At 40.2% G+C, this 27,117-nt stretch overlaps 1 protein-coding gene across 3 annotated transcripts; it reads right to left on the bottom strand.

Moving 5' to 3' along the window:
• Positions 1-769: 769 nt before the first annotated feature.
• ANKRD46 (ankyrin repeat domain 46) lies at positions 770-17,473 on the bottom strand. Of its 3 annotated transcripts, none has more exons than XM_052704768.1 (5): positions 17,344-17,473; positions 15,645-15,737; positions 7,770-8,112; positions 6,295-6,453; positions 770-2,819 (listed from the first exon to the last, which is right to left on the bottom strand). In XM_052704768.1, exons 3-5 carry the CDS (start codon positions 8,078-8,080, stop codon positions 2,603-2,605), a joined length of 687 nt encoding a protein of 228 aa, XP_052560728.1. In that variant the 5' UTR covers positions 8,081-8,112; positions 15,645-15,737; positions 17,344-17,473; the 3' UTR covers positions 770-2,602. The 3 variants fall into 3 exon arrangements, with proteins under 3 accessions (XP_052560728.1, XP_052560727.1, XP_052560729.1); XM_052704767.1 differs by having other exon boundaries at positions 17,316-17,456; XM_052704769.1 differs by lacking the exon at positions 17,344-17,473 and adding an exon at positions 17,074-17,208.
• Between the last annotated feature and the right edge of the window lie 9,644 nt (positions 17,474-27,117).

Here is a 27,117-nt window from a genome sequence, read left to right on the forward strand (position 1 = left end):
TACGGCACTGGAAAAAAACCACCTCCTCACTCCACGTTTGTTTTCTCTCTCACTTCCTTCTTTTCTGGCATAATAAGCTCAAGACAAGAACTTGTCTTGGATCTGGAAAGTGCCTATATAATAATAAATAATAAAAGAAAACTTACTGATCCACAGACAGCCTAAACAGATTAATGTCATTACGCTGCAATAGTGAAACACACTATGACAAGAGCTTCAAGAGGAAGTGGGCTAAAGTCATCTTTCTGTTCCTCCAAGAAAGAGGGACTATATTCCCTGAAACCCAGTGTTTAGAAAGCAAATTCATTTAGAATCAGTCTTTGAACAGGAAGCTGTTAACGTTATAATAAAAGGTACAGCTGTCCTTTTTTAGTAGCAGAAGTGCACACAGAGCAAACTTCTCATTCAGTCAGATGTCTGTCATGTCGATATTTCAGACAGTAGCAGTCACTACAAACTTGCTTTTCTTGGTTGCATTTTGTACCCCTTAAGGTAGCCTTACATCTCGAAGGGCCTTTACACGGCTTACACAATACCTGAAATCTTAGGCAAGAATCAGCACAATGTAAAAACAACGCTGAAAACAAAGCAGGCAAATCTAAACAACCTGTGTTTTAAAATCTCATTTAAGCCAACAGCATGGCTTGCATTTCTTAGGAGCAGAGTCTCCCAGCTTCTGAAATGCTTACTATGAATGCAAAACAAAAAGCCCTCAGTAAAACAGGGTCACATCATTACCACTGTACTAATGCAATAATAAACCAAAACATATTTACAATGTATATTTATTTGTGGCATTCACCCATACTGAGAATACAACTACAAATTATGCAGGGAATACATATTGAAAGACAGCATTATTCAAGATAAACTGTACCATTAACAGAAATGGAGTAATCCAGAAAAGTAACTGCGATTTAGATATGATTTTACATTTCTCTCTTCATTAACAGATTACGGTAATTGAAATATTCAAAGAGAATGCTGTTTTGTTGTTGGTGCTTTCCTTTTGTTTTAAGAGGTTTTCCTTCTTGTGGTTTTGCAACTGCTAGGAAAGCACTGCTTCATTAACCTCTGGCTTAAGAAATGAGATCAAGATGCAATTTAGAATGGGCCCCAACTTAGTGAAGCCCACGTCACACAGCAAAACAAAGATAATAACCCTCTTTGCTCAAACCCATAAACAAGAAGGGAGAACACACACAGTAGCAGAACAGAGGGATGTAAGTACTTCTACCAATACTTACTGCCATTTATAATCTTACAAATGTTTGATGTCTTTTAGCAACAATTCTGGAGTGGTAAAGTAAAAAAAAAAAAAAATCCATTAAGTTTAGAGAATTCAATTTTTTGGTGGTTTTGAATGCAACTAAGTGAGTTGTATATCTAATCAGCTTGGAAGGAGAAAATCTGCTTTCTTTGAAAACCTACAACTGCAGTGTGGCATCATCCCGGCCTTCAGAAAAGAGCATGTAATTGATTCATATCTTTGGGTTACCTACAAACAAAGGATTTCACAGCTTATGTACAGAATGGGATAGGATTTCATTTCATACCATATTCCTAAATATTAACTTTTAAACGACTTTTATTCCACATGCTCAGAAAATACTTCATAAGCCTGCAAGTGCAGTCTGAAAACAACTGAAACAGAAAGAAATTCTAGGAAGGAATTCTAATCAATCAAGTCCTTTCCACAGTCATGAAAATGATACAACTGTATGGGACCATGAGGTCCTTGAGTAGGAAAAGAAGTTATCCTTCATGACATGTTTCACAGAGACAATGGCCTTACAGAACTGCTGGTACGTACAAAGCAGAACACCTACATCACTTTTGATCCATCCTTACAAAGAAAGGTTTGCTTAGTAACATTTCGGCACAAAGGCAAATTCCTCATCCCGGAGGCCAAACAATTTTACTGCTAAAGCACTACAGAGGCTTTGTTCTACACAATTTACTTCAAGCAGATATTAACATAAAATTCATCTAGGAAGGAAACACCATATTGACCTAATAAATAAAGGAGTGATCTATACAGTGAAGACATAGTAAGATTGGAACTGTTTCTAGTCTTTTTATAAACTAGCAGATGAGAAACTGGGGAGGCACTAAAAGAACTATGAACACAGAGCTCAGTACTGCCTAGATATCAAAATGTATTACCATGTTATTCAGATTCATAGATGACTTCTTAAAAACTGTTTTTTTCTTTCAACTGAAACAATATTATGCAACAACAGATTTACATCTCTTCTTATGGAATATGTATCAAATTTGGTTGTGTACTAGGTTACACAATTCATGCTCAAGAATGTTATATTCATTATAAAAGACCTTTTCTAATCACAACATTTTATCAGCAGAGAGGATTATCTCCACATCTTGCCTCCACGTCGAGATGACAGAGGTGGCTTTGGAATGCTTTAGAATTTAGTGTTTTACTTGAAATGAATTAATCTCTCTTTCAGAGGGGTTAACTGTAGGGAAAAAGAGCAAACAGTATGTACAGCTGCCACTGCCTGCACTGAGGGAACAATTCCAAGCAGCTCAAAATAAGATTACGACATGGAAAAGCACAGCGCACTTCTTTTCACTTGCTTCAGTGCACCAGCTCAGGCTGATTTTCTACAAAAGGAAGCACCCCACTAACATAGTATGCTATTCCAAGAGACAGAAGAGCAATGACAATGATCAGGAGCAGCACTCTCCAGAAGCCCAGGTCTTCCACAAACTCTTGCCACGTCGTGCGGAAACTGGAAAAAACTCCTTCCCCTTGCTGTAGGTTTGGATTAAGGAGAGAATGGCTTTCCATTGCACTACAAAGGATTAAAGTTAAAAATAAATCAGAGGAAAAGAACACACCTTTAAGTAAGACAGTAATCCTACTCAGAGCAACCAAAACGTTCTAAAGGAAAAACTAAAGCCACCTGCAGATTTATAGCATTGCCCCTGCTAAATCAAGAAAAGCAGATCAGACTCTAAACTTAGGATAAGTGAAAGGATGTTTTTCTAACCAGGGTAAAGAGAGCAGTACCTCTATCTGTACGGCTGCGCTGAGTTGGCAGGCTTGCCACCTAAGAAGCCTTCGAAAGTCAATGCTCATAATTCCCACTAAGCATGGCTTTGTGAATTTAATGGAGCATAAGATAAAACCTCAAGGGGCACAGCTCTTGTTAACAGAACAAGACATTACAATTTAAGTATGCTCTGCCAAATGAAATGGCGACTTTAACCCAAGATCATTTAGATTCCAAACTATGAGGTGATCTTTATTACTCTCTGCGTTTCTTTGTGCGAGGCCTCTCTTCTAGCTTAAAAATACCACAGAAAATAATACATTTGGAAAAAAATAAACCAACCCAAAACTTCCTGATCTTCAAGACAAGTTAGTACTGCTGTGTTTTTTGCCACACGATTCTCAGCAGTCACTCTGATCTTGGTTTTAACATTCCACCCCCAATTCATCAAGCTCCCTTAAATTGTCAGACTACAAATTAGGGCCTGCAACTCTCACTTTTAAATGAGAAGAATTAGAATGCTACAGTCATCTTGGCCACGAATCATCTTTAGAAAAAAACGTGAGTTGTTTCAAATACCATTTGGCTTCTTGCATCCTCCTCAGTTTGCTGGTTTCACAATTGGTCTATAAAAAATTTCTCATCAATTTATTACACTTACGTATAATTCCAGTTGTCAGTACAGCCCTACTGCTCCTTGCTTGAGTGAAATGACACACACGGGTGTTTAGAGAATCGTGCTTTGACAATCACAGAAAGCCAATGGTGAAACTGCGCACACAGTGAAATCAAAGCAGAAGGGAAGCAGAAAAGAAAAACACTTCTTCCTCTCCTCTAATTGCTTTTACTTACCATGTTCCCACGTCTCTCTTACACCGATAATAACAGAAAACCTTACATGGAAAAGTATTTTCCAAATCAAAACTAATTGTATAAATGCTACTGTTCACCAGTTGTGCTACTGGAAATAAAGATATTGGAGACTGTCTCGTTTACGAATCGCCCTTTCAAGATTACGCCATGGAAAAGTTTCACACTATTCGTATGTTTTTCTTAGGAAGTACAGCCTCAGAAGAATAATTAACTTCAACTCCCATAGCTCACTGAAGCATCGCAGTGTGATGTGCAGAAAATTTCAGAAATTGCCTATTAAACAGCTTGCCTTTTTTGCTTCTAAAGCATTTAGTTTGCTGTAAAGCTATTGCAGCTTGCCCATAGCTACAGGATTTAGTCATCTTCCTTGCTCATGATTTCCTAAGCAAAACAAAGACTTTATTAGAAGACAGCCACTGGCTAAGACACAACTACTCACTCACTTAGTACGAACTAGTTAATATATAACCACACAGAGGTTAAATAAAGCTGCAATGTGATTCAAGTGAAAAGATCACATGCTTGCTCATTAAATAGAAAAAGGGACATAGAAAACATTTTCGATATTTTATACAGCAACCCAATTAAAAGTGATGGTACTCAAGACATTTTTTTCTTCTGACAAATTACATCTGCTTAAGCAGTAGTATAGCAGCAAAGCATCCTACAGAAGAGTCCGTGCCACACAGCCCAGGTGGACGGTCTTTTCTATTTCAGCATACTACGGAAGTTCACCTCTGGCTGTACTTGTGGGCACGACTGTCAGTCCCGTCGGGCAGTGCGGAGGGACAGGTCACCTGCGCTGACAGACTGAGGTGAGCTCTGCCCTCCCCCCGTGCTGTCAGGAGGCAAAGCAAGAGAACAGAAATTTGATCCGGGAACTCGGTTCTGGCCTCTGCTTCCAGACCAGCAGCAACCGTTTGCAAAACAACCGGAGAAATTTGAAATCAGAGATTGTTGCTCAAAAGTGAAGCTCACGGTTTACAGAAAAAGCAACCATTATTTTTCAGTAGGTTGGTAGATAATGTAAGGAGGAGGGAGCGAGGAGGACAGAAGCCATTCATCTGAGCAAAATTCATCTAAATTGTGTGAAAAAATAGAAAGGGGGAGGAGTGAAACTGTGGCAGTCTGAAAAGCCAACTGTTATAAAGACATTATTTATTTACAAAGCAAAAGCATACAAGCTCACTCGCTTTAACTGCTGCAGGCATCTGTTATTTGTTACCTTAAATATAATATATTTCAGACACGTTAAATGTGTTCACAAACAAGCTGGGTAACGCACTGTTTATATGTCTGTGCCTCTCCCCAAGGAGAACTGCTGACTTCCTTGCCAAACTAAACAATGTAACATTTACGAAGGTCAAGTAACAGAAAGGAAGCTATGCTTATTAAAGAGACACCATCAAATCAAAAATCGTCATTTAGATGTGACTGAGCTTTTGACACAAAGTAAGACAGAAATGATATATGGACTGAACAACTTCCACTAAAATTTACAAAGTCAGAAAGATACCAGGCAGAAAATCCAGTATTTTATACTAAAGCAATTTTGACAGTAATATTCAATTTTGTATCTCAGGGCTTCCAAGGTTTCTCTGATCACTGGGCTCCAATTTCTTTTCCCTTATCAAGCTTTTTTCCTATGGCATCCTAACTATCCTCTGAGCTGCCTGCGTCCCACTTCTCAGCATCAGTAAGATCCATTTTCTGTGTCAGAATCATTGATGAAAGTGGTAACTATGCCCAGTCCCAGAACTAAACCTTTAGGAACTCACTGCTGTCTTCCCCCTCACGCAGCACATACCCTGAAATGGTGAGCTGTTTTCCTGAAATCACCAGCTCTCTTTTAAACACTTGTTTGTCCACCACACAACTCATTTATTTTTTCCAGAACTACTACCAACAGAAATTTCATAAACAGCACCGTATCAAAGCCTTTATTCAAGTTCAGAAGATGAAAAGCATGCTACCCTTTCCTTATATAGACAACCCATGTTAATGAAAGTGTGGTAGGTCAGCGTGTGCCACTGGCATTTCTCACTTCCCCCCATATTCTCTTTGGCTTCGTGAGAAACAGTGCAATGCTTATTGCTTGAGGTTATAACAGAAAATGAGTTATTATTTAAATTTTTTAAAAGTTACAACTTTAAAATGAGAATCTCAGTCACAGTTCTTCCTTTCCCTTACATTTGACCTATTGAGAGACTTTTCCAAATTCTAAAACTTAACTTGGATTTGGTCAGATAGTATCAGGCCAAACCTGATACTTTCCATTTTGAGGAACAAAGAAGCAAGCCAAATCATAACAATCTAAAGGCAGTAAACAGGTACTAATAAAGACATATTTTACATACACAAAATTATTTCTCCCAGTATCTCTTTTTTGTTTTGTGAATACCTTTCGCTTTCAGCAGTTTGCATTGTTTCCAGCTTTGAGTGGGCTCCTCTGTTAAATCCTTTCACCTCTTGCTCCTCCAAAGATTCCAGCAGTCTGATCACATCTTTATTTACACCCCTTCGTTTTGCAAGAACAAGTGGTGTTGCACCTTGGTGATTGCTAAAATAATGCCACAAAATGACACACGAAGAAAAGAAACGAAGTAGAAATTTGATACAAGACAACTTAGCATAACACACAATGTAAAATTTAGTGCTCAGAACCATTTTGTTAGACAAGACTGTAAACAATTCCTGTCTATAGAAATAATACCGTAAATGATTACAGAAGAATACCAGTATACTTTGGCTTGAAATAGCACAACTCCTCTTCCTACAAATAAAATCAAAATTCCTAGTGTTCTAATTTAATTGGAATCTCTGGGTGCTATAATAAAAAAGAGTAGATTTACAGCACTGTTTGAGATTCAGCATGATTTCACGAAGTTGTGCAATCTGCTTCTTCATAGCTCCTTTTTCCATGTGGGTATGAGGACATCGGGCAAAAATGAAATAAAATACAGATGGTCCCTCTGCTACTTTTAAAATAATACTGAATAGGACTGGAGCTGCCTTCAGATTACAGATTTTCACCAAAGTTGCTTGAAGTAATAAAAAGAGAACACAACCCTTGAAGAATCTGGTCTGCCATTAACTCCTTTGCTGGGATGAAAGCATCAATGAGGGAGAAGTGAAAAGGGAACAGATTAAAAAAAAAAAAAAAGAAAGAAAAAAAGAAAACATTCTGAAGTTCCAAATATTTTGCATGCATTGTTGACAGTGCAGAAAGTTTCACAAACAAAATAAGTCAGTTACTGCAATGAAATAGCTAGTTATTTGTAGCTTGAGAGCCCGCATCTGAGCATTGGCATCTGACAGCTGCTGGAAGCCAGAAGGAAAGAATATACAATATTTAAAAGAAGGAGTGAGTCACAGACTTTGAGGGAGTGGGAAAACACTGAAAAGAAGCATTGTCACCAAAGGAGTAGGGGAATGAACTGACACACACATATACTGTATCTCCTTTGTCTTATACAGTGCAACAATTAACACAAAAGCACTGTGGTGGAGAAAATCCTTTTAAAGTAGTCGATGTGATTTTCTTTTTTGGTGCCAACCACCCACACCTAGCTGTCTGGCCAAACCAGGATAGCAGTGTCATCGCAGAGGCAGAATTAGATACAACAGCCCACACCAGCAGCTGCTGTTTTCATTTGCTTTGCTTGCTGCATTTGATCAGCAGAAGTGGCCTCTTATTGTTTTCCTGCCTTTTTCTTCTTTTATTAAGTGATATGGTACAAAGTCAAACTGCACTAAATACAGTATTTCAGCAACAGCAGATTTGTATACAATGTTCTAGAGATGAATGCTAATACATTATAAAACACGTGCTATTTAAAAAAAAAAAAAAAAGCCAACCAAGAAAAAGCAACTTACCAGATATCAATTTTAAGTCCATTAGAAACTAGGAACTGGATGGTATCCACATGCCCACACAGGTGAAGGGCTGTATTACCTTGATAATCAGTGGCTAGTAGGTCAGCACCAAATTTGTGCAAGAGTTGACAGATGTCTACATTTCCTCTGGCTGCAGCAAGATGGAGGCCGGTTCGGCCCCGGCTGTCACGAATATTTGGGTCAAAACCACTCTCTAACAGGCGTTTGGAATAGTTAAAATCTCCATCAATGCAAGCCTGCAGCAGCGGCACGTTTGTCTGGGAAGAATCATTTACAAAAACGTAGGACATGGTTCTGACTGTCTCTGCAATAGATGACAAACCTGCAAGAAAAGGTGGGAAAAGTGCCGTTGAAGCCAGGCAAATAAGTACAATGCAGGCATCTGTCAGACCGTGCTGGTTCCTGAACCAAAATGCAACCCAGCTCAGGAACCAACCCTGAAATCTTCCTGTCCTACACAGTAACTTCATGCGCTGCATTCCCTCCTGTTAATATGGAAAGAGCTCTTCTACTCATGTCTGGGAAGTGTAGCACAGCCTTGTTATTACAGAGAACTAATAAAATCAATGCCAGCAATACAAGGCAGGTGAGTACCTCTTCCCTAGGAAAAGATCACATGTAGTTGAATTGATATTGAACTATACTACACCACAGGTCAAGACTGAAAGAAGGGAGAAGTACTTTTCACAAACTGGGTGCCTACAAGCAGTTCAGCTAACAGATACAGTGATAGTAAGTGCAATTCTTACCAGCTGCATGTAAGCAGAGCCTCTCCAGGGGTGCTTCCGCCATCTCCATATGAACTTTGATGCACAGTCAGTTGCTGAAAACACTTGGCTACTACAAATACTAACCCCTTTATTGTGCAAGAAATACAATTTTCAGCACTTTGCAGCAAATTGTTTTCATAGTGCCATAGATACACAAACTACTGAGCAAAGGAAGTGAAAACTGAAAAAGGGTACGAGGAGGACAATAATAAAATGGAGTGGAACTGGTGTGTGTACAGCCAGAAGTGCACTATGGAGAAGCACTTCACGAAGCATGATTGAAATTTTGCAGAAAGTTATTTTAAGGATAATTCAAATAATGAGGGTATGATGACACAGCAGACTTATGGAACACAAAGAAGATTACTTGAGAACAAGAAGGAAGACAACAGAAGGACTACGCAAGAGGATGATACCACTGTGCGTGCAGGGACTGGACAGCAAAGTTCTGCACTGCCTCAGAAAGAAGGCAATATAAGATCAACTCTTAGAAGATTCCATACAACCACAACATGGTTCAAGTGACAGGAAGAAAAAGAATTTTAAGCAGATAAAGTCTGAATGGAAACTGACATTTCACGTGAAATAGCATCTCTCTCTTGATGTAGGCTTGTATTTTGGGGTAAGGCTGCAGCTGTGTCCTGATTAACTCTACAAACCTCCTATATGACTGCTATATGCAGATTTAAATTTTCTCATCTACACAAGGTATTCTTCTACATTAGTGCACCCATTCAGCTACGAGAATGGAAATGTGGCCAGTAGCCAAAAAATCCAATTTTAAACTCTTCAGAAAATGAGAGAATGATAAAGTCTGTATTTTATAGCTTTTCCCCCCATGTTTTTGATCACACTCAAGATCAAAGCATTCACAGGGCCATATCTAATGTTTATGCACTGGTTTGATTAATAGTATTGGGACTGCTGAGGTTATTAGATTAAACTTCCCTCCTCTGCATTTCCTATTTGAACAAACTCTGCCACATGTATCAACAATGCCCAGTTTCCCTGTGCAGGAATGCACAACTTTTTTCCTATCTTGGCCACAGAAGTCAAAGTGATGGGGATAAATGCTAAATACTGCTATCTGTATAAGGAATGATTTGAGGCAGAGGACGTTCCACTGGGCTGCAAGTATGTTTTTAAGCATGTGATGGTACATCACTGACTCTAGCACACTTTCCCACAATTACTTCCAGTAGCAAAAAGTTCCTTGATACAATATAAAACATTTCATGTAAGGCTAGCATCACTTAGGGTGTCAGCAGACTTCTTAAAACCCTACATGGAAAGTAAGGACATGATGAGGACATTTTCAGTGAGTGTTACAAAACCTTGGTGGCTGCAAAGCCAGGACTGCCAGCTGACAGCAATTTCGATTTTCTTGCCCACTTTCCACCCAAATCATAAACGAGATCAGAATGCTTCTTCACCTCTACGAGCCCAATCCCTGCTCACAAAAACATCAGGCCCAGTTTCTGCATGGTGTGGCTGACACCTTTACTTTCTGCACTAAATCTTCCCTAATGCAAGACCATAAATAACACAGAAACCTCAAATTATCAGCATGTTAACAGCATATCAACAGCACAAATCTCTACTTGTACTTGATAAGAAGATCATGGCTTGCTTATAATGCAGTATTTGAGTGCTTAAACTTCTTAAATTAAAAAAAGGCCTAACGTATATCAACAACATAATATTATACTGGAAGAAAAATATGCAATTTGAGAAACAGTATGGCACACTGCTAAATTAAGCTCATGTTTATATTTTCATACCAGATGTGTAGGTCTGGTAAAGCCCTGCAGAATTTCCTGTCACTTCACACAATGCTGATTAAACACAAGCTAAAAATAACACCAGAAATACCCTCACCACTTCTCAGGAAAGGAAGCAGAAGGATTCACAGGGACCAGGAAGTGCAACTGAAAATATTTCCGATTCAGATTTTATTATTACTACGATATTTAAGAATTCATCACTGAAGAGCAGAAGACTGAAATGAAATCTCAGTATTTCACAGTCAGAAAGAATAGTAATAAAAAAAAAAAATCCTGCTGTGAAGATCTAATTAAGTAGATTTAGAAAAAAATCCGAAGCGTGATTCTCTTTATATTGCTTCTGAAGATGAATCAGAACACAAGGCTGAACCTGTGGAAGCCGGGACACCTCCCTTTATGCACTCACGTCACAAAGGGACTTGCATTAGTGAGCAATGAGACACTGAAGTGCTGCAAAGTGACCATTCTGAATATCACTACACATCACCTCTGCGGGAGTTCAATTAATTTGGTTCAGTAAATGACTGCTTCTAAAAACGCATTGCTATCTCCTGAAAATCGAGCTTTTTTGTCATCCTTCCATAAAAAGAGAAAAGGTTCACTGTTAAAAACTTAGTCCTGAGATAGGAAATCAGCCCCAAGGAAAAAAAGTAAACTCAAAGGCATCCTCTCAAGCAAGCACTCTCTATTAGAAAAGTATACTATAAGAGCACATTTTCCTTAAGTTTATACAACATTGATATTGTTTGAGCACAGGATACTTTTCATAATAATGCCTGCAATTTTGCTGTTAGCCACTTTTCAGTGACACATATGGCTCAGCACATGATGAGGATTGCTCTGTTTCCCAAAGGAATGCTTATACTTAGTGATGATGTCAGAATAACTGACCGTCACTTGTTAGCAGCCTGCTGCTGCACCGTGCACAGCCGTACCTCAGCGTCACACACCGAGCCCCCACACAGCACACTCCAACCCATGGAGGCAGTGGCCATGGGTTAACCTGAGCAATTCCAAAGGCAGAGCCAAATGCAAGTCTTGTTACTGCTGAAACTACTCAATTTGCACTAACTGTGGATGGCTTTACTTTTACAGTAAGCGTATGGTTTGGCCTCAGCTTTCTCGTTTGGTTCAACAGTTACCAAACAGCTCCAGAAGAAGGAGCTATGTTGTTTGAGACAGCCTCTCCACCACAAAAATATGAATGGACTTGACGAGCTGTAAGTAATCACCCAGCCACTGCTACATGATTACCAGTTCTGCAAAACAACACTGTCTCCAAGAACATTCAGAAAATCTGAAGTAATTGTCACTTCAGAACAATGGCACAATGTCAAATGGCACAACAGTTGATGTTGCTCAGTATTAAGACAAACACATCTAGAATCTACGTGTCAGTAAAGTGATCAGCAGAGAAACTGCCACTGACAGTAAATGGAAATGTAACATCAAGGACAAATAACATCTTCCACACCCAGCCTCAGCAAACACATCACGTCTTACATTACACGACATTTGCCAACTTGCTCACGGCAAACAACTTCCTCAAACATCTTTTTAGAGGACTTCAGAGGCAGTGGCTTGCTAAGCTCTTCCTCTGCAGCTTTTAAATGAATGGAAACTGTTCCAGCTTGAGTGTTTTGCTTCAACTGTATGTTCAGTTGCAGTCTCTGCTTAGGAAAGACCACCATTACCTATTACAATTTCCACTGAGAGACTCTGTATCTTGTACTAGCTACCCTTCGCTCTTCAGTCCAACTGGATGAGAGTTTTATTTCTCTACCAATACTGCTGCAAAAAGCAGCATACCTGATTCAGTAGAGCATTATGCCTGCTTTACACAGTGGCATTTTGTGTGCTGCACACACACTGAGCTCTGCACACACAGCCTACAGAGTGCTTTATGAAAAGGATTATTTCTGCTTTTTTTTATGGATTAGCAGATGATGGCAATAGCGAGAGCTTTGCTCATCGCTGTATGTCACTGTGAAAAGAGAAAATAAACAAGACCTGAAACGTCAATCCATGGCTTTAGAATGCTTCCCTACATGATATGGTGCATTTGCTATGTATTTACGTACACAAATTAAGGGAACAACAGGAAGGAGATCATTCTTTTTCAATACCTTTGTTGATAAGCAGATTCACAGACATTTTATCCTTTCTTGACTTAAGTGGCAATTCAGTGGCACTACATGTTTCAGTGCACTTCTACCAAACATGCAAGTACGTCTGAACGGTTTATCTTCTGCAAAAGACCTATTCAGGTAGAAAGGCAATTTACAGCAGTTAGAAACAGATGGGCTGTAACTTTAAAAAGCAAATAGTATCCTTGGCTTCATCAGAAGAGGGGTGGCCAGCAGGAACGGGGAGGTATTGTCCCTCTTACTCTGCCCTTGTGAGGCTCTATATGGAGTACTGCGTCCAGGTCTGGAGCCCCCAGTACAAGAAAGACAGGGAGCTGTTGGAGAGGGTGCAGAGGAGAACCACAAAGATGATCAGGGGGCTGGAGCACCTCCCTCTATGAAGGCAGGCTGAGGGAGCTGGGCTTGTTCAGCTTGGAGGAAAGAAGGTCCTCATTGCAGCCTTTCAGTACCTAAAGGGAGCCTACAAACGGGAGGGGAGTCAACTCTTTGAACAGGCTGCCCAGAGGAGTTGTGGATGTCCCATCCCTGGAGGTGTTCAAGGCCAGACTGGATGGAGCCCTGGGCAGCCTGGTCTAGCATTAAATGGGGAGGTTGGTGGCCCTGCATGTGGCAGGGGGGTTGGAGATTTGTGATCCTTGAGGTCCCCATCCAACCCTGGCCATTCTGTTATTCTGTGATTTAAGCCCCACAACTGGCACATGTGAACCAGTAAAGTAACTTCAGTAGTTCCTTGATCGCTGATATCAGTTTGGGTGCACTCGCTTCTATAGAAAGCTATTTATTATGACCAATGTGAATGCTTCATCAACTTCATCATCAACTTCTTCACAAACCTTTATTCACATTCTTTGGTTCTGCTGGAAAAGTGCTGGGTGCTAACATATAAACCCAGAAGTTTATTACAGGTTGTTTTTTTGTTTGCTTTTTTAAACAAACCTGTGAATCAGTTCCATCCTACCAAAGGGTCTGTCTTTAAATTTGCTGCAGATCTTGCAGCAGTCTTTTGGAAAAGACAACTCTAACTGAGCAACAAGACACCGTTCACAGTATGAGCACCGTTTGTCTCTAGAAGAATGCTGCCACCACGTGGACTGACTGAAGTAAGCAGCGTGATGGATAACCCCGGATCCACACAGACTGGGTTTTTTTGTAGATTTTATGGTGTTTCCTTATTTCCTTAGAAGAAAATCACAGAAATCAGAGGCTGATAAGCCAAGCAATGACGTCAGCTGCAGAACTCTTGCTATGGCTCCAGATACAGACATCTGTGCTCTGAATTTTCATTTTCACGCAGGCAATCAGTTTATCAAAGCTGCATGGATAAATGATACACTCACAGATTCCAAAGATTTGAAATCTCTGTCAGGACATCATGATTTTAAAGAATTAATTGAGCCATACTGGACCATGTTATACGTTATGGTAAGATGGAACAGTAACACTATTCAGGCTGCATCTCTAATGAATATCTGCTGATGTTGTTTTTCAGACATAGCTACTTCAGAATGCTTAGAGTACAACATTTTCTCCATATAGACAAACCTGTAGTGCCAGTATCTGCACAACTCTGTGTCTGAAGGGCTTGGAGGTGGGCAAAACAGCAGGTTCCAAGCTCAAGGATAACTGGCAAGCCTGGGGAACAGCAGGGAGGCCACCCTCTGGCTCCTGATCTGCATGGAGGCTGGAACCCACCAAGAACTTCACAATGGTTGGAAGGGTGTGAAATGGCTTTGAAACTGTAGCTACAAAATCTGGGAGAGAGACAGCTCAACTGCTGTTAATCAACTGCTGTTAATTCTGAACCTAGAAACAAAAGACCACTGGTACTGGTAAAACTTCTGCCTCAAGATAACTGAGCCCAAGATTCCAGGGGCTCAGGATTCTTTTTACCCTATATAATGACACTGCATTATTCAGCTACACTGAATTTCCCGTGCCATTATATTATGTTTTGTTATCCAGTTCCCTTCCTCAGTTTGGCAATTTATTTTTGCCCTCTTTTTAATTTTTCAACTCAACTATTTCTTCATGTGAGAAACCTTCTTTGTGCTGTGACTGGGATCTGTAAAAGTTTCTAGCAGGGAACTCATTTTTTAAATGCATCCTGAAAATCCAAGTAAGCCTTATAAGTCACCTAAATCTACAATGCTTCTTAGCAATCCTCAGTGGAAGCTGATGAGGCTTAAAAGATTGCATACCTCTACAAAGGTACCCAGTTTCAGACAGAACCAGTCCTAAACAAATGCAGGCACAAAAAGCACAGGTGTACACCTCTCTCTGCACTGCTCTGGCAAAGATGAAAGGCCAAAGGTTCAGGACAACCCACAGGAAAACAATAAATCAGAAGCCTTTCCTGAAACACGCTGCCATTTCTCCATCCCCAACCTGTTATGCTGATCTGATACTGTAAGAGGTCATGAGCACGCTGAACAACGTGCCATCTACACATGCTAACAAAATTTATCTTTTGAGTTTACGATATGAAATTCTGCTGATGTATCCGTGCTACCTGGGTGTGAAATGTTGCCCGCTGGCAAAGTTGGTGTTTCTATAACTCTGGTCCACTTAGATGCAGGTTTTAGTTTGTATCTCCACAGTACTCTTCCAAGCAGCCTTTCCTTCCTGCACTCTACTGATAAAATCTCAATTGACCAAGTCCTACAGCACAGATATGGCTTCTGTGAGGTACTGCAGGAGATCAGAGAGAAACTTTGGTCCATCATACTCAGTGGACATCTCCTTTAAATGGTGAAGCGAACTTGAACTCTTCAGTACTACACATACTTAGTATCATCATTAAACAGCAAAGCAAACCACAACAAACCTGAGTGTTTCCATATCTGCCTTTTTGACTTATGCCATGGCAGCACCTCGATAAAAAAAAATTACCAACGAGTGAAGTTTGGTGCAATAGATGCATGCACTCAAGCATGCCTGTCAGCCTGCCATCTACACTGACAGCGTGACTATGGACGGTCTTCAGAGAAAGCTGAACATGTGAGGGATCTTGTATTTCATAACACGTGTATAAACAGATGCTCTCCAAAATACACTATGCCCACATTAATTGGTGCATCAGAGCACAAGCGATATCATGAAGGAGGCAACCAACAGACAGTGAAAGAGAAAAGAACCCTCAGAATCCCAACATACCTGAATCCTTAGCAGAGCCACTAGCAGATCACTCTGTCACAGGTCCCCAGGCTGCAGATGAGGACTTCAAGGCTACATGTATTCAGAAATGAACTGCACAAGAACAGAAATTGGGACAGATGAATGCATACATGAATGCATACAACTTTAGGCACCTCTTGAGATCTCCCTCTCTTGCTGATAAGGAAGCTCTAAAAGTGGGATACCAAAACCTGCTAAGAAGAAACCTCCCCCTAAGTGCAGGTCTGAACTGACTTTTATAGTTCCCTCCTGCAAAGGCAAGCTAGAGGTCCTCTGGAAAGAAAGCATAAGAAGCAAATGCCTTGCTTCAGTCAATTCATCTCAGTTTACTGTCTAGTACCTTCTTTTCAACTCAAAACCAAAACAATTAGTCAGTGTAATTTTCTGTCTGTCAACAATTCTACAAGGCAGAGTGCAACCATTGCTATAAATACATTTATTTTAAAAAAATTAACAATGGTTGGAAGGGTGTGAAATGGCTTTCTTGTTAATCAACTATTTTACAAATTAAACAGGAAAGGGAAAAAAGACCTAAGTTTTACAGTTAACACCAAGCTTAGTTCCCTGCTGCAGTGAGCAAAAGCAATTACTCTAACAAACAAGCCACTTTCCACTTAAAAACATATTTTGAGTTCTTGCTCCTCCTTGACCTTTGGGAAGGCCGCTTCTGAACATCAGTGCTCTGGTGGCTAGAAATATTATATTCACATGCTATTAACCTTAACATCTATATTAAACTATTCATGTATCAACTGCACTCTTAAGCTGAATTTATTCCCTTCATAGTGTTCAGCTTGATGTTTCAACAGACAGCAGAAGAGGTGTCTGTTCTGCAATATTCAAGAGGCCAAATGTCAGCACAGACCCTTCACCTCCTTACTCACCCTGTGCTCCCCTTGGTGCATCCATTCCCTTCCACTCAGTCACTTAGGAACAGCTACCACAATGCCAAGTATCCTACAGGTTTGTTCGTAGGTAAGACTAACTTCTTTTTACAGATCATCATTGGTCAGCCTTTTTTTTTGCTTTTTTCACAATGAAATATCTTGAAACTACCTAGTGCTGTTTTTTTCACATCAACATCTTTATTAAGTAGGTCATAAGCCTGTTTTCAAGACGAATCTTTAAGTAACTCATGTTATGCTCTCCCTTTATACCCAGGCTCGATGATCTTTCCCACAGTTTGTCTCTAGTTACTCTCCGTCCTTACTCTCCTTCATTCCAATGCTATCCCCACCTTCTCAGCACAGGTACAGCTCTGCTGCTTTGCTGTTGTCTAGAAAAAAAAAAAAAAAGGAACTACCTGATTTCCCTTAAAAACAGTAATTCCTTCATCAAAGACACTTCTAAAGACAGCTAAAAAAACCACTTTTGGCAGAAACACGCACTACCTTGGAGTTCCATTCACCTCACACCTCCGGCTTTCCCTCCCGCACCACTGTCGGACGGCAGGGTGGGACAGCCGGGAAGGGAAAGCGGGCAGGGCCGTTCCGCCGACTCCCGCCGGGGCAGCCGCACCCGGTCGCGCCCGGCAGCGCCCACCTCAGCCGAGCTCCGCCGCGTTCCCCCGCGGTGCCACCGCCGCCCCTCAGCGCTGCCCTGCGGCCTGCTGACCGGCCGCCATTCCCGCCTTGCCCTCGCGAGGCCTACCGCTACCGCTGCCCTCACGCGGACACACCGACGGCCGCCGCTCCTCCCTCAGCCCGACGGACGCGGCCTCCGACCCCACAGCCCAGCGCCGCGCCACCCGCCCGGCTCCGGCCGCTCCTCGACGCGCACGGAGGAGCAGAGAGGCGGCGGAGAGGCCGCGTGCGCCCCCTGGCGGGCGGAGGCCGCGCGGCGGAGGCCGCCGGGGCTGCGGCGGAAAATGGACCCTCGGGGTGGGCGGCGGGGCGAGCTGCGTGCTCGCCCTAAAAGGTGTGTAACAAAGTATCTCCGGAATGACGGCACCCAGCTAACCTAGAAGTTCGCTGAAGTTGTAAAGTCTCTAAATAAAAAGCACTGCAAAAGCCCTTGCACTGGAGTCTTCATACTATTAGTAAGCAGGCTAACTATCCTCGTGCTGAGTGTATCTGCAGCTTACTGTTGTTCTGGGAGAATGTAAAACAAATATCCTGAAGCACCCTGCTAAAAAGCATCCATCACAAGGCTGCAGTAAGTTCAGAGCATCCATTCAATATTTGGTTTCACTTCCCTAATACCTTAGAGGTTTTTTTTACTTCCTACCTTTCTTTTTCAAGGCTTCCAAAAGGTGTAACAGCAGAATTGCCCAGATGCAGACATTCCATAGCACATCCTACACTGTTTGCATGGTCTGCCAGTTGCATACAAGTTGGATCATTTGTATCTTGATTCAACAGATTGTTCTTGGTTTTCCTGCTAAATCCTATGGCTGCATTAGATTACCTAATTGCACAAGAATTCACAGCATTTCTTATGAGTCAGCAGAAAATATTTTGCATGTTTTCACAGTCTTTGGACAGCACTCAGTTAATTTCAACTACTTCAAAAGAAAGACTTGTAAAGAGACTCTCAGGGATACTAATGGAAAAATTACAAAGACTCAAACAATCTTTTTTCCTTCAAATGAAAATGTGCGAGGATACATTTTTCAAGCACATTGCAGAGACAGAGGAATAGGAATGGGAAGTCTTAAGAACCTTAATATTGCTAAGTTAACTAAGTATGGTTTAAGATTTAGTAGGCATTGTCTAATAAAGCAACTTGGTGCATGAAAACCTAAATCTGTTTAAACCTGCTGTACAAAATGAAGCATAGCATAACGTACCATCACTGCTTCACACAACACTACACCTTCACTTGCTTTAACAAACAACTACATTCTAATCATCAACTGCTAATTTCTTACTTTGCTTAGTTTTATTTAATAGCCAGACACTGCTCTGGTAAGACAAAGCTGATGAGCTCGGTAGTTTTATGTCTTTATGTTGCCCTTTCCAAGGCTGCTTTCCTCACAAAAAAATGCAGCAGGAGTACTCACAGTCCATCTTGTTCCAAAAGCTAACAGTCAAGGAGGCATTTTACTGTATGTCTAAGACAGATCAATTGCCTCAAACCCAGTGCTGCACAACTTACTTTTTGCTTCATTTGCAGCATCTCAACTTGTCCTGCAATGAGGCTACTGAGGCACATCCCTCGGTCTTCCTCAGATGCTCAACAAGACTAATTGGGAAGTCTCCCTTATTGTTTCAAACTTGTATTCACTTGTTTGTGAATACTGAAGGCCACACCTAACCCACAAAATAGTTTCCAGCTCTAAGAGCAAAGAGCACTTCCGAGAAAAGGGCAAGAAAGCCCACCACACACATTAATTCGCTAGCTTATGAAAGAGTTGTTAAAGATGAGCTTTGTGCTGTTTACTGTACATTTTCTAAATATGTATTAAGACATACTTTATTTCCATGTGGATTAAATTTTGGTTTTCTCTTTTAGAATTATTTCCTCCTTGGCCAATTATATTCTGTAAGAGAGGTATTTCATTTATTTGCTTTACATTGTTCCCTTTCCATGCATGAATTAGAAAAATCAACATTTTTTTAGATCTATTTAGCTATTCAGGAACTATTGGCTATGGATACTGATTAGAATCATAGAAGCTCATAGTTCAGGTTGGAAAAGACCTTAAAGACCATCGAGTCCAACCACAACCTAACCATACTACCCTAACTAACAACCCTCTGCTAAATCATGTCCCTGAGCACCACATCCACATGGTTTTTAAACACATCTGGGGATGGTGACTCAACCACCTCCCTGGGGAGCCTATTGCAGTGCTTAACAACCCTTCTGTAAAGAGGTGTTTCCTGATATCCACCCTAAACTTACCCTGGCACAACTTGAGGCCATTTCCCCTCATCCTGTCACCTGTCACCAGTGAGAAGAGACCAACCCTGCTTTTGCTGTAAGCACCTTTCAGGTACTGGGAGAGAGCAGTAAGGTCTCCCCTCAGACTCATTTTCTCCAAACTGAACAGCCCCATTTCCTTCGGTCTCTCCTCATAAGGCATATTCTGCAAGCCTTCACAAGCCTTCTTGCCCTTCTTTGGACCTGCAACCAATTACAAAGTTCCTGATTTGATTGATTGAAAGATTGCATTAAAGATTACAACCAGTGTAACTTGATATTACATCTTTTCTATGTATAGATATGTAACAAATTTTGCAAATAGATACAAGTCCCAAACTAATGGAAAAAGTGAACATGTAGACAAATCTAATACTGAATCCAAGCACTGTAAACTACAACGGCTGCATGTGGATATACACACACGATCAGTCCATGTACTTTGGCTTTCTACAAACAAAGGTCTCATTCAGAAACTTTTGCAAAAAGCAAGTAAAATGAAGGAAGTTATCACTAAATTGAAACTAAAAGAAAATTTTTTTTCCGATGTTTTTTGCCTTTCTCTTCGCCCAAAATTCAAATTGATCTCCTTTTCCTATCCAAAGACTTTCCCATTACACTCATTTGGAGTCTTTCTTTCCCTTAGAGAAATGCAAACAGATAAACACCTCTAGCAAGACATACAATGTAGAGACAATTTCTTACTAACCTGTTTCTGTTGGATGCTGGATTTTTTGTGTTTTCACGGATTCAGGCATCTCAGCCTCCTAAATAGATTCAGAACTTTAACTTACAATAAACTTAAATGCTCCCAGGTACTCAAAATATGCTGAGCAAATCAGCATTCAGTTAAATCCAATAGAAACAATGATGTATTTAGAAATGATGTATTTAGCCTTTTCTCATAATTTTGTTGATAATTACAGCTATCCAAGTAGTATCAGCATCTGAATATTAAATGAACATTCACCTTTCTAATTAAAGATTTACTGAACTTTCATTACAAATAAGCATAGAAGAGAGAAGATCAATACTTTTCCAAAAGTGATTGTTCTTTTCTTCTACTTTGCTTATAGTTTAAAGCTATGAAATACCATGTTGTTCTTTGCCTCATTGCTCACTGATCAGCATGGTTCTAGGAGATCACAGTTTCCTTTTTTTCTCTCACATATTTTCAGAGAGCAGACATTCAAAGTCTTTGGATGTCACAGGCTTAAAGAAAGACCTTATTAATGCTAGAGATTTAAAAAAATAGCAACTATCTATATATATTTGGATTCTTAGCCCACACATAGCCTACTCAAAAGACTACAGAAATATTTTAGCTATAAATCAGATTTGAACAACGGGATTTGTTGTGGAGGATAAGAGCCTTTGGCCTTAGACATGCCCGACCAGCTAATGAATCTGCTGGATACTGAGTCCAGTAAGTAAATCCATGCTCCTTCCCGAGCTCACTGTTGAGTGTTAGTCATTTCTCTTGCCATAGAAAATAAAGAAACTCAAATATGTTTCCTTAGGTAACAGTCTCTAGGCTAACTTGCTTGAAAGCGTATCTGTTGCACTTGGCTGGAGATGGACTAATCTCTTTTAAAGATCCCCTATGGCTATAAATTACATTTTACTCTGATTCTTTCTTGAAAGCACAAAGAACTAACCCATTTTGTGTGCAAAACTATCCACTCCCATATGCCTGAATCATTGTAATCAAATCTGAACTCTGGAGCGCTGTCTTCACCACCACCCTGAAAAAACACTGAAGAGAAGAAACAGCATAAAGGCAATCAGCCAAATCAGAATTAGCTCATCAGGTTTATTTTATACAGTATATAAGTAAAACAGTTGAAGATCAGTATCAGAAAAATTCTCCTGGTGAAGAGAAGGAGGAAGGGGAGGCCCTTCCAAGTGTAAAATTGGCTAGAGCAGTTCTTTTGCTGCCACAGAAAAAGTTTTGCCAACTCCTACTTCAGCAGGAATGGACAGGGGTAGGAAAAGGGTGATATGGAACACCAATGAAGGAAAAAGACAAAATAAGTTTCTAGATTTCATGATTTTACCTTTTTCTTTTTTTAATTGCTATAAAGGTCACCAAGGAAATTTGTTCCAAGATAGATCTGGAGGGAATTATGGGCAGACGGAAGTGGACTAAAATGTAATCCCCCCTTTCCCCAGACCTGCCATTGCCTGACAGCCTTAGTTTTCCTTCAGAAAGAGCAATTTCAGGAACGAACTCAGTGAGTACTTAAGAGAAGAACCTGCCAGCTCCTCAAGGTGTTAATTTCAAAGCTGACCTCTGTGGTTTGGTTAGTAGGCAATTTTATGCAGTGGTTAATCTCATTATTCCAACATGGATGTCAGCTGAGCAGCCTACTTCTAGATGGTCACAAACACAAGAATAGAGCCGTACATATTCGCTTCAATATGGCCATGCTTGATTCAGACCATAGAGCAACCAGTCTTGGCTTGGAAAGGTGGGGTTTTTTTATTTATTTCTTTGGACCTGGGTATGTTGAGCTGGGTCTTTTGAATGCTTATCAGCCATGGTGAGAGGAAGAAATAAAACTAGCCAGTAGATAATACTGTGAATAGCTATCCCAGCAGTCTGAATTTCATTTTCATTTCTTAAAATTATGCCAAACCAGAACATCTAGTTCTGGCAAGAGGAAGGCTATGCTTCACAGACAAAACTCTTGCCAACCTTTGGGATCCAAGTTATTCCTTTGGGATATTTTAAAATGATAATAGAGATAGGAACCTCCTTTTCTATTTGGTAGATCAACCAGGAAATGGGAGACCTGGGCCTGCAGCTCAAACCAGTCCACAAAACTGTGCTGTGTTTTCAGTCACAACCACTGTCATAATTGCTTTAAAAAACACTCTTTTAATTTGTTTATATTGTTTATAAGATACCATATTACCTTTTTAATATACCATTTTACCCTTGCTTTGTTTGTATGTTTTTTTGTAGAAATTCAAGGTCTTGCATCTGCCCTTCTGCTGGTTTAATCTAATTACTTTTTATATCCTGCACTGCCTGGAAAGATTTATATATATATATATGTATAAATCACAGAAATAGTCAGTGTACTAGCAAACATATTCCTTTTCACATGCACAAGAAAAGACATATGAAAACAGCTTTTTCCCCCAAGCTCCTGCTTTGATTCTGGGACTAGTTTGCTCTACGCTGTTCTTTCCTCCTGCATTAATACTTCCCAAAGCTACTGCAACCTCACGTACCTACAGCTCAGAATTCAAGTGTTGTAATATAACAGAAGACTGCTTATATACAGAGACTTGAAAATAAATTGGATGCCCAAGTATATCCTTTTTGCACATTATTTTTTCCCTGCACAGAAAAGAAGTGAGATACAGCATGAGTTTTCTAAAAAAATAAATAAAATAAAAATAAAGCAGTAGTTATACCTCCACTTAGAAAACAGCCACAAAAAGTGAAAAAAAGCTCTTTATATACATATTTGATATTAATGTAATCACACCAAACATTTCAAGAACTTTAAAGAGATTTGTGCGGAATTTAGGTTTCAAAATTCTGAAGGCCTTTCAATTTTATCTGCATGTATAGCAAATCCACTGAAGGTCTACAATCTATCAGCAGCATATTGAGAGTAGGATCCATATATTTTTTCCATGACAAGGGGGAAAAGATAATAATGCTAAAATATGAAGATAGGTTTCTAAATGTAGCTCTTTGATTTTTCAGCTGAATAAGATGGGAGCACAACCCAGGAAGTTCCTATTATTTACTAAGATCATTAGAAAACAAAACAACAACAGAAAAAGCAACAACAAAAGAGTTCTGCACTGTATTCATTCTTTACATGTTGTAGTTGAATGGAAAAGCTGAAGTCAAGGCAGCCAACCTCTCCACTTTGATTTTTTAAATTTTCCTCCTCCTTTAGCTCAAACAAGTCACTTCAGATCATTTCACATCACTTTGGATATAATGAAAAAGTCTTTTACAGTGAGAGTGGTGAGGCACTGCAGCAGGTTGCCCTGTGATGTGGTGGATGCCCCAATCCCTGCAGGCTTTCAAGGTGAGGCTGGATCAACTGGGCAACTGATCTAGCTGTGATGTCCCTGTTCATTGTAGGGGTGTTGGACTTGGTGACCTTTAAATATTCCTTCCAACTCTAAGGGTTCTATGATTCTATGATTCTAAATCAGGACTTACCCATGTAAAAGTTTCTAAGACTCTTAGAGCGTCTACTACCACTGCTGTCATGATAGCATACAAGAGCTAACCTTGATCCAACTCTGGTATAAACTACAGCATAAGTGCAGCAGGATCAAGCTCAGCAATACAGCAAAGCAAGTTAAATAGTCAGTTATCTGAGCACCAACATCTAGCTTGGGACATCTTAGCAGAAGCAGCTAATGTCAGTACAAACAAATTATTCAGGGCTCCATGGCTGGCACTGCTGTAGTACTTTCATTGGACAGACAATACAGCTTCAACAGCACAGAGACATCCCAGGATTGCTTTGTTTTCTGTTCGTGCTTTGAAGCTGTGTTAGATGGAGAAGTATCCACTCACTCACCTTGCCAAAACTAAGAATCACATAACTTTTCACCAGTTTGCTAGTTCTCTGGATTGTAAGGAAAAAGAAACAGATGATAAGGAAACAGAAGACTTCAGGAAGGCCAAATTCTCACCAGTAGATTTAAATGAGACAAGATATAAATACCAAAAAGCAGGTTTCTTCGTAGCTTAAGACCAAGTAACCTTGCTCGCCTCCACCAAAAGGCATGGTTCTATTTTTTCATCTCTACTTCCAACCTCAATCCTTGCTCTATACATTCATCAGATGCAGACAATTCAACTCTTTTAGCCTGCTAAAAGCTATTAGGTTTTTTTCTTTTTCTTTGTAGAGAGAAGTAGAAAAAACCACAACCACAGCAATTAGCCATTGAAGTGGCCCAGCTAAACTAACAGCACCCTCAGGGCACTGCCTGATAAGCAGAACTTTGGCACCAGACTCCCTGTCCCCAGGGTTTATCCTCACCCACAAGTCAGTTCAACTGTTTGCTGCATAGCAAGTGAGGCTGGGGAGCCAGCCCAGCAAATCCAAAAAAAGTTGGTCAACAACTTATTTTTAGCTTCGGTTACCTCCCCAGTCCAGCTCATCGTGTCTGCACTTACAGTTCCATCAGCACAACAGAGGAGGAGACCAAGGTGTGAGGAAATGAGAGGGGAAGATGATCAAGTTATTGCCTCAGGTATTTTGCTCATTGCTATATAGATCATATTAGAAAATAAGTAATATCTGCCCAAATTGAGCTGTAGTTTGCAATTTGGAATTCAAAATTCTCTTTTTATATTGTTTTGTATGTGTATTCCCATTTGTGGTCACTATATCATGCAGGTATAAAAATTAGGAGTGAAGCAGCCACAAAAATATCTCTCATGGTCTGAAAGTGAGAGAATATGTAGCTTACTGCAGGAATACTGTAGTGATAAAATTTAAAACATGCAGAATCACAGCCAGCAGTGAATTGCAATGAAAAATAGGACTCAAAGCCGACAAGTTGCTCAGACTGAAAGACTTTGTAACTAAGTTAATTCAAAGGATTTTTCCTCCAACACTGTTGTCATGGATCTTGCTAGTTTCTCCTAAGCTTCTTGCTCACCACTTTCTGATTCCAAGCTTACAGTGCAGCTCTTTCATGCCCTGAAGACTCACGTAAGGAAGTTGAGTTCTGCCAATTTTTGTTTCCTTTTCTTTTCCCAGTGGTGAAAAAAGAAAATATTCAGTGAAATGTAGAGTAATATCCCAGCTCTTCTCATATATCAGCAAGAGATAAAGTGCTGATTAGCACTGTGCTTTTGGAGAAGAACTTCACAGGCAAATTCTGGGAGTAAAATAAGGTGATGGGTTAATTATTTTCCTCACTTCTGAGTCTAAATGTAAGTAGCTCTGTTACTGACAGAATATCTCTATCCCTTCACTTATGCTCTTACAGAACATCCTTCCCTCAAAACAAAGCTAAGCAGAATAGATAGTTCTGCATTTAAAATGTCTATGGATGTAAACTTCCAAGACCAGTACTTCTCTTGAATGGAAGACCAGACAACAGTACACTAGCTGATAAATAGGAAGGAAAGCATGCAACTTTTCAGTGGTTGCTTCATTCCTGGGCAGTTTTCTCCCCTCATTGTGTCGAAATACAACATTGTGTTACATACAACAATGTAAACGTATGTAAATATCACAGTTCAGCAGAATACAAACATGACTTCTAACAAGTAAGTGTTGTCTTGGCAGTGGACCATGGGTTCATTCAATTGGACTTGATGTGTTTGTGAAGAATATCAAAGATGTGTAAAAACATAATTTAAAGTACTTCCTATTTTCATGTGTATCTAATCATATCGGAATCCAAAGGAAAAAGAAAACCATCTCTGATTGCACAAGAGCAGCATATAGAATGTGTTCTACAGGATGCATTTGAGACTGGGACAGCCAGGGATTGTGTGCACTCAGCAATACCTTTTGTAGGCAGAGAGAGGGGAACGATAAATAACACAAGCACAGACAGTAATCTTCCTGCCCCACTGAGTAAGCCTGGGTTTAATGCTGGACCTCATCTCAAAAATGTTCAGAGGAGTATTAACAATTTTATGTAGATGAGAAGACTGAATAGAAAGCTACGTGGCCTGTCAAGGTGATGCAGAATGGCTGCAATGCCCAACTTCACTCCAGTCAATAGCAGAGACAATGTTTACTTCCCTGGTTTGGCCACAGCCTGTATAAATACCACGCCTGGATCCAGCCTCATCCACATGGGGAAAAAGGATATCAGAGACCAGTGAGAGAACAAAAGACTCTTCACATTTTATGACTAAAGCAACTCACAGCCTCAATTTGCAGCTCGCTCAACAGAGCTGTTTGATTTTAGTTTTCTGTCAGTTAAGAAACGAGGCCTGTCATGGTATAGAGGAAAATATGCCACAGATAGTGGCTTATTTATTTATCTATAAATATAACAAAAGTTTCTTGTCCTATTATTAAAATCAGCATGTGATCTGTGAATTACAAAGTGTTTTGTATAGGTACAGCATCTGATTAAATGCCTACGGAGGAGATATACCTAGCAGATCCTGCATGGTAAGGTTGCTACGTGTCTTGTAAAAGGAAACGGGCACACTCATATGTGAAAGTTTTGCCCCTTGGCTGTCTGTACTGCTATACTTTGATCTCTGCTTCCATCCCTTCCCAGCCAGTAGCAGCTGAGCTTTATGGGGAACAGCCATGAGGGGCTTTATGAGGGATGGGTCTTTCACCCAAAGCAAGCTCATGCTCTATTTGGAGTCTTCAGGAACAGCAACAAAGAAACAAGGGAGGGGTAAGTTAAGCACCTCCAACAGCTTACCAGACAGAGCTCCATCATCATGATCTTGAATGAAAAATAAGCTGAGGCATTTTTATTAATTCTCTAGGTAACCCCATCATGCATGATGTAACCTTCAAAAACAAAGAAAGTCAGAAAGTCAGCTATCCACTAGCATAAATAAGAAAGAAATGTAGAGTATCTACTAATATAACTTGTTTTCAAACCTTTCCCT

The sequence above is a fragment of the Tympanuchus pallidicinctus genome, unplaced genomic scaffold, assembly GCF_026119805.1.
Source record: "Tympanuchus pallidicinctus isolate F22 unplaced genomic scaffold, pur_lepc_1.0 scaffold5, whole genome shotgun sequence".
Classification (NCBI taxonomy): domain Eukaryota; kingdom Metazoa; phylum Chordata; class Aves; order Galliformes; family Phasianidae; genus Tympanuchus; species Tympanuchus pallidicinctus.

Bases quoted from the DNA above. Each gene is read 5' to 3' on its own strand.
- ANKRD46 (XM_052704768.1), bottom strand. From the start codon at position 8,080: ATGTCCTACGTTTTTGTAAATGATTCTTCCCAGACAAACGTGCCGCTG. The intron at 6,454-7,769 runs GTAAGTTGCTTT...GCATTATTTTAG, and splicing joins GGACTTAAAATTGATATCTG to CAATCACCAAGGTGCAACAC. The intron at 2,820-6,294 runs GTATTCACAAAA...AATCCTTTGTAG, and splicing joins CAAACTGCTGAAAGCGAAAG to TGCAATGGAAAGCCATTCTC.